The following is a 7,500-nucleotide window of genomic DNA, read 5'->3' on the forward strand; positions in this document are numbered from 1 at the left end:
TTCATCATTATTAATAAATTGTACAAACATGAAAGAATTCAAACATGAAATAATTCTATTAATTCATTACATTCATTCATTCATTTTATATCTCATTTATTTCCATGTACATAAGTGTTATTAGTATCAAACTAGTAAACCTGGTTATGTTTACTATTTGACACAAAAGTTAGAATTTTGGGTAACACTTTATTTTAATGTGTCGCTGTTACAGTGTACCTATCTAATTAGGTACAGTGGTACAACCTGTGTAACAACATGTACTATCAGGTACTATCATTGTACTTGCATTATGTATTTGTGGGTACCTACATATAGTTGTTACATTGTAATTCTCAGTGCTTTTACAAAACTTTGCCAATTTGTCTAAATTTTCATCAGAGGCAAAGAGCTGACCTGAGACCTGCTGGATGGGGTAAATCTGGTCATGATAGATTTGATATACAAACCATTCTTAGCTCCAACCTGTGCTGCTACAACCTTGTTACTCTTTGATATAGTGGAATAAACCTATTAAGTGTACCAGTTAATTACTTACATGTACATATGACATGTATGTTGTGTTGTGTCTTCGATGTCTTGTAACAGGTCTACTAATTCACTACATAGTACATAGGCTATATCACCTGTGTTGGTACACACTTATTGCTCTTTGATACAGTGGCACAAACCCATTAAAATGAAGTGTACCAGTTAAGTACTTACAATTACATATTACATGTATGTTGTATCATTAGTGTCTTGGAACATGTCTGCCATTACTCTACATACTGTAGTACATGTATCAACTGTGTTGGTACACATTTATTACTCTTTTGATACAGTGGAATAAACCCATTAAAATAAAATGTACCAGTTAAGTACTTACATGGACATATTATATACATCCTGTCAATGATGTCATGCATCCTGTAATTGATGTGTTGAAACGTGTCTGCTGTTACACCACACAGTACATGTGAATTAGTAGACCTGTTCCAAGACATCGAAGACATAACATACATGTCATATGTACATGTAAGTAATTAACTGGTACACTTAATAGGTTTATTCCACTGTATCAAAGAGTAACAAGGTTGTAGCAGCACAGCTGTTACATGTACACTGAAGACAATGAGGCCTTGACTGGAGCTAAGAATGATTTGTATATAAAATCTATCATGACCAGATTTACCCCATCCAGCAGGTCTCAGGTCAGCTCTTTGCCTCTGATGAAAATGTAGACAAATTGGCAAAGTTTTGTAAAAGCACTCAGTATTACAATGTAACAACTATATGTAGGTACCCACAAATACATAATGCAAGTACAATGATAGTACCTGATAGTACATGTTGTTACACAGGTTGTACCACTGTACCTAATTAGGTAGGTACACTGTAACAGCGACACATTAAAATAAAGTGTTACCGAATTTTGAGTTGTGAATGTATTGTTTCATTTTGCAGGCAATGTTTTGCAGTGGTTTATTGCACCACTAGGAGACCTAGTGTCTGCTAGTAGTTGGTAAAAGAAAAAAATAAATAAAATTGTAAAAAACTGTAAACCACTTTTGTGTGAAGATTTCTAATCGTCCACCAGGGGGCAGGCTAGCTGTCTGTTGTTGCTTGCTCCCAGTGACCGTGTGAGTGTGTGTATTTGAAAAAGAGAGAGAAAGAGAGAGACAGAGAGAAAAAGAGAAAGAGAGAATCTGCACTTAACAGGAAGAAAACATCAGTATGAAAGTACAAGAGGTTAGAGGTGACCTTTAAAAGAAAACAAATACACATCATATCAGGTCAAACACATACAACAACCTTGTTCAAACTGTATACCGGAGGGCAAAAGAAAAGACAAATAGATCAAATGAAACTGCGCTGAAAGGCAAGCATGCGTTCCTCTGAGTTACGGGCACGTATATCACACAGACGGACGGAGGACATATATCACACATACATTTCTGCACGGGAGGACTGCAACCCCCCCCCCCCACACACACACACACACACACGCAGATGTGTGTGCTCATCTCAAATCTCTGATCAGATGAGACACTGCTGTCTCTTGGTTTGTCACTCTTTGGGACTTCACATTGTAATTACATATCACTGTAATGTCACTGTAATGTGCTGGTGTGTGTGTGTGTGTGTGTGTGTGTGTGTGTGTGTGTGTGTGTGTGTGTGTGAGACAAGGGTAGAATACAACACTCACAGACACCCACAGTATTTACTCCTCGTGCAGAAATGGACGTGATTGGCTGTTTAGGGTGGAGGGTGGATGCGTGATTTTATCGCTCTCTCCCCAACCAGATCAGTGCCCATCATTCTGGACACACACACACACACACACACACACACACACACACACACACACACACACTGGACAGGCTGGAGAGGTGCTTCGACAAAAGTATCCATGGTGACAGAATGATCAGAGAACTCATGCTGCATCAAGAGTGGCCCTCCCTTCCCCTAAACACACACACTCCTCCTTTCCACTAAACACTCACTCCTCCACTCCTCTCTCTCCTCCACTCCTCCTTCTCCTCCTTTCCATTAAACACTCACTCCTCCACTCCTCTCTCTCCTCCACTCCTCCTTTCCACTAAACACACTCCTCCACTCCTCTCTCCTCCTTTCCACTAAACACTCACTCCTCCTCTACACTCCTCTCTCTCCTCCTTTCCACTAAACACACACTCCTCCTCTCCTCTCTCTCCTCCTTTCCACTACACACACACACTCCACCCTTCCACTAAACACACACTCCTCCACTCCTATCCACTCCTCCTTTCCACTAAACACACACTCCTCCACTTCTCCGCTCTCTCCTCCTTTTCCTTAAACACACTCTCTCCTCTCTCTCCACTCTCTCCTCCTCTCCCCTAAACACACTCTTCCTCCGCTCACTCCTCTTTTCCCCTAAACACACTCCTCTCATTCTCATCTCTTTTTCATGCTTCTCTAATTAGTGTCATCAGAGCAGACGGCGTTGCTCTCTTTCTTCAAGAAGCTCTTGAAGACCCAAGTCTTCTGAGAATACCTCCTCTCCTAACACACCTAACATGCACTTCCCATGCACTTCCCATACATTTATCATGCCTTTTATGTTTTTCATTGCTATCATTCTTTGCCTTTAGTTCATGTAAAGCAAATTGAATTATCCCAGTGCATGAAATGCACTACAGAAGTAATTGCTGCCGTCTTGACCAGGACTCCCTGGCAGAAGAGACATTGTGTCTCAATGGGACCTTCCTGGTAAAATAAAGGTTAAATAAACTCGACTTCAATCAGTCTCTCACTTTTATGTGCCTCTCTCTTCTTCTCTCTTCCTCTAATCCAGTCTCTGTCTCTCTCTCCCTCTATCTTCTCTCTCCCTCTCTCTTCTTTCTTCCTCTAATCCAGTTTCTCTCTCTCCCCCTTCTCTCTCTTCCTCTCTCTCTCTCCCTCTGGCTCAGACAGATGGGGAGGGGAAAGGAGGACTCAGGCTTGTTTAGCATTCACTCTGCATTCGGTCAGCATGCAGCTGTAAATAAAAACAGGGCGAGTTTCCGTGGCAACGTGCAGGTTAGCGAGAAAGGCATGGTGGGAAATGTATGCAAGGAGCGGAGTTGGGTAGAGGGGGGTTCTCCTGCAATACCTTCTGAGTCCTTAGACATGTAGTGGGACAGCTTGGTGCCGTAAGGAATCCGAATACAATCTGAACCAGGGGGAATGAAGAGTAGTGTTACAAGCCTGAACACACACACACACACACACACACATACACATGGACACACACACACACAGACACACACACACACTCACACACCGGGTTTCTCTAAAACTCTGTGCGTAAACTATTGGGTTGTTAATACTTCACAAAGGGTACTATCGCGCCCTGTGGTCAGGCATTTTGGCCCTGAAAGGAAATATATGCGTCTGCGCATAGTTTGGGACTACTTCAATAATCTACATAGAGTGCTGCTATTCACTGGGTGCTTGACAAGTATCACCATCACTGAATAATCATTCTGTTGTTTTTTATGTCTTTTCATCATTAGTTTTAAACACTTTTGAACTATTGCCCTTTTATGTACATACATGTGTATGTACTATTATCTTGTGTGTTTTCTTTTTTCTTTTATATTTTTTAAACTATTCTTTGACTATTGGCCTTCTATGCTTTTATTAGCTATTCATGTTTGTTTATGCTTATGTAAAGCACACACACACACACACACACACACACACACACACACACACACACACACACACACACACACACACACATACACACACACACGCATGTACACACACACACACACACACACACACATACGCATGTACACACACACACTTAGGTACACACACACACATATACAAACACACACACACACACACACACACACACACATTTTTTGTGGATTCAGGATACTGGCAGAAGACTCACCATTACTTCTTACTGTAACACACATAAGTACATCAGTGCAGGTTCTTAAAGAGTTCACGTGTGGCCTCAAAAACACCAAACAATCCCAAAACTCTATTTTGACGTTCCCACACAATGTAAATATCTCTTGGATTTCTTTCCATTTCTCAGATGAAGAAATATTTTCGTGTGTGTGAGTGCGCACGCGTGTGAGTCTGTTTGTGCGCGTGTGTGTGTGTGTCTGTGTGTCTATGTGTGTGTGTGTGAGTGTGTGTGTGTGTGTGTGTGTGTGTGTGTGTGTGTGTGTGTGTGTGTGTGTGTGTGTGTGTGTGTGTGTGTGTGTGTGTGTGTGTGCTGTACCATCTCCGAGGGGCGAGGGGAAGACGGGCATCTCGTATCCGGTGGGGGTCTGGGGGGAGCTCTGAGAGCTGGTGTCTCTGGAGCTGCAGTTGGAGGCCGACGTCACGGGCGCCGATGACACAAAGTAGATATCCGACTGAGAGAGGGACAGAGAGATGGGGAGAGAAAGAGAGAAGGATGGGGGGGGGAGTAGAACATGAGGAGGGATGTAAGGACAAGAGAGAAAGAAGGAGAGAGGGAGGAGAAACAGGGAGGTGGAGGGAGAGAAACATAGGAAAAAGAAAGAAGAGAGTGTGAAGGAGGGAAAAGAAGTAGAGAAAGATGGATAAAGAGCGAGAGAAAAGAGTGAGAGTAATGGAGAGAGAGAGAAAAGAAAGAGAGAGAGATGGGTGTAGACAGAAAGAAGGGCACAGATGGAGGACAGAGAAAAAGAGAGAATGACAGAGGGAGGGAGAGGAATGGAGAGAGAGAGAGAAATGATTTAACTTCTCATTTGCATTCTGACAAACAGCTCAGGGTGTGGTCACTGATGACATCACCCAGACGGCAGTCCGGGCAGTGTGGTTGTCGTGGTAACGGACTCCTACCCTGGATGCGGTCAGCTGGAGCTCCGGGACCACTGCTGTGTACACCAGGTTGCCGTTGACGACCAGACGGATCTCGATGGAGTCGATAGTGAAGGCCAGGATGTAGGGGAACGCACACACTGCAATGCAGGAAGAGCTTGAGTGAATGTGTGTGTGTGTGTGTGTGTGTGTGTGTGTGTGTGTGTGTGTGTGTGTGTGTTGTGTGCGTGTGTATGTGTGTCTGTGTGTCTGTGTGTGTGAGTTGTGTGTATATAGGGGAACACACACTGCAACCTCCATACACACACACACACACACACACACACACACACAGAACCTCTCACTCCCCAGACAGCATGTGACATTTCTGACAGTCACAGAAGCAAAGCTATGCGCACAGATCTGGCTATAACTGGTTTGAATACTGAGCAGATATATCCAATGAGAGATATAATGGGCAGTATATAAATATTCGTATTTGTTAATGAATAACAAATAGTGAGTGTGTATGTGTGTGTGTACAGTATGTGTATGTTGTTAACTGTGAAATATAATTTGTTGTATTTACTATGAAATCACCTAGGAACTTTTATTGTGTAGAAAACACCTAGGGACTGTTACTGTATAGGAACCGGATGTTGATTGTGTGCAGTTCATGAGCGAGTGTGGATGACGGTGGTCATTAAAAGTTAGAGAACTTGACGTTGTGTCTTATCTTTGAATAACATTGGTAGCAGAGGATGGTTAGCAATTATAAAGTTCCGCCGACCTTCGATGAAGGCAAACCCTACGAAAGCTGGAAGAATGAAGTCGAAATGTGGACACGAGTTACAGATCTCGCGAAAAAGAAACAAGCACTGGCAGTGGCTTTGGCGCTATCGGGAAGAGCGAGAGAAAATGCGATGGAAATACCGGTAGAAGATTTAAATAAAGACACTGGCATGCTGATTTTAATTGAAAAACTTGATGGATTGTTTCTCAAAGAGGAAAAAGACCGAACGTATGAGGCATATTCAAACTTTGATCGAATTATAAGGGACAGTAGTTTATCCATGGCGGACTACATCATTGAATTTGAACAGCGATACTCAAGGATGCGCAAGTATAAAATGGAGCTCCCCGATGCAGTTTTAGCCTTCAAACTACTGCATGCTTGGAAGTAAAAGACCGACAGTTAGCTTTAACAGCGTGTACAGATTTGACTTTTGCTTCAATGAAGTCCGCACTGAAAAGGATTTTTGGAGGGAAAACGTTTGTGCACCCTATGGGAATAAATCAGGAAGCTGCATATGTCACAACAGAGCAAAGACGTCAGAGGGGCAAGACGTGGTCCAAAAATGAACAGCAAAAGACACCTCTGCCTGGCACTAACCCTTTGGACAGGTATGGGCGCAGATCAAAGTGTGCCATTTGCCAAAGTACGTTCCATTGGGCTAAAGACTGCCCACACAAGGGTGAGCAAATCAAATTTACCCACTGTGAGACTGACAACGTTGAAGAGTGTAATATCACTCTCTTTACTAAAGAGTCACCAACAGACGCAGAGATTTTTTTAACTGAATGTTTTGGCTCTGCAATAATAGATACAGCATGTACACGTACCGTGTGTGGAGAAGAATGGCTAGATAGCTATATCGCAGGACTAAGCCATAAGGAATTAGAGAGTCAGAAGAAGACAGAGCAATGCAGTAATAGACCATTTATGTTTGGTGATGGAAAAGTGGTCCATTCCACCAGAAAACAGAAAATTCCTGCTAAGATAGGCCAAATGAAGTGCAGCATTGACACTGAAATAGTTCCAGCAAAGATTCCACTGCTTTTGAGCAAGGCATCCATGAAAAAAGCGGGGACTGTGCTGGATATGGAAAATGTGATGTTCAGTCAACCTGTAAAGCTGGATTTTACGAGCTCTGGTCATTACTGTGTGAACATTATGGACAAAGAGGGCAAAACCATGCCAAGTGATGACCATATCCTTGTAGCTGCTGAGGGTGTTGCTTCAAATGAAGACAGCAATGAGGACACAGAAAAGCAATGTGATGAGGAAATTCTGTCCATTTCAGAACAAATGAACAAAGCTGAAAAACAAAAAATCCTATTGAAGCTTCATAGACAATTTGGTCATGCCTCTGCTGACAGATTGCTGAGGCTTCTATCTAGCTCAGGCACTAAAGATGCAGAATGTGC

The 7,500-nt window shown here is 42.7% G+C and overlaps 1 protein-coding gene across 5 annotated transcripts in view; it reads right to left on the minus strand.

The window, feature by feature from the left end:
- Positions 1 to 7,500, minus strand: part of garnl3 (GTPase activating Rap/RanGAP domain like 3) — a 92,985-nt gene that overhangs the window by 4,297 nt on the left and 81,188 nt on the right. For 3 of the 5 annotated variants that reach the window (XM_076283964.1, XM_076283963.1, XM_076283965.1), the window contains exons 26-28: positions 5,335 to 5,453; positions 4,748 to 4,883; positions 3,617 to 3,676 (exon numbers count right to left, since the gene is read on the minus strand). In XM_076283964.1, the coding sequence (XP_076140079.1) occupies positions 3,617 to 3,676; positions 4,748 to 4,883; positions 5,335 to 5,453 (315 nt within the window). The remainder of the gene's footprint in view (positions 1 to 3,616; positions 3,677 to 4,747; positions 4,884 to 5,334; positions 5,454 to 7,500) is intronic. The other 2 variants (XM_076283967.1, XM_076283966.1) reach the window with 1 other exon arrangement.

This window comes from Alosa pseudoharengus, unplaced genomic scaffold (assembly GCF_046254945.1).
Source record: "Alosa pseudoharengus isolate Yale_2024_CS ecotype anadromous, Long Island Sound unplaced genomic scaffold, YU_APseudo_1.1 YU_APseudo_1.1_scf_14, whole genome shotgun sequence".
Classification (NCBI taxonomy): domain Eukaryota; kingdom Metazoa; phylum Chordata; class Actinopteri; order Clupeiformes; family Clupeidae; genus Alosa; species Alosa pseudoharengus.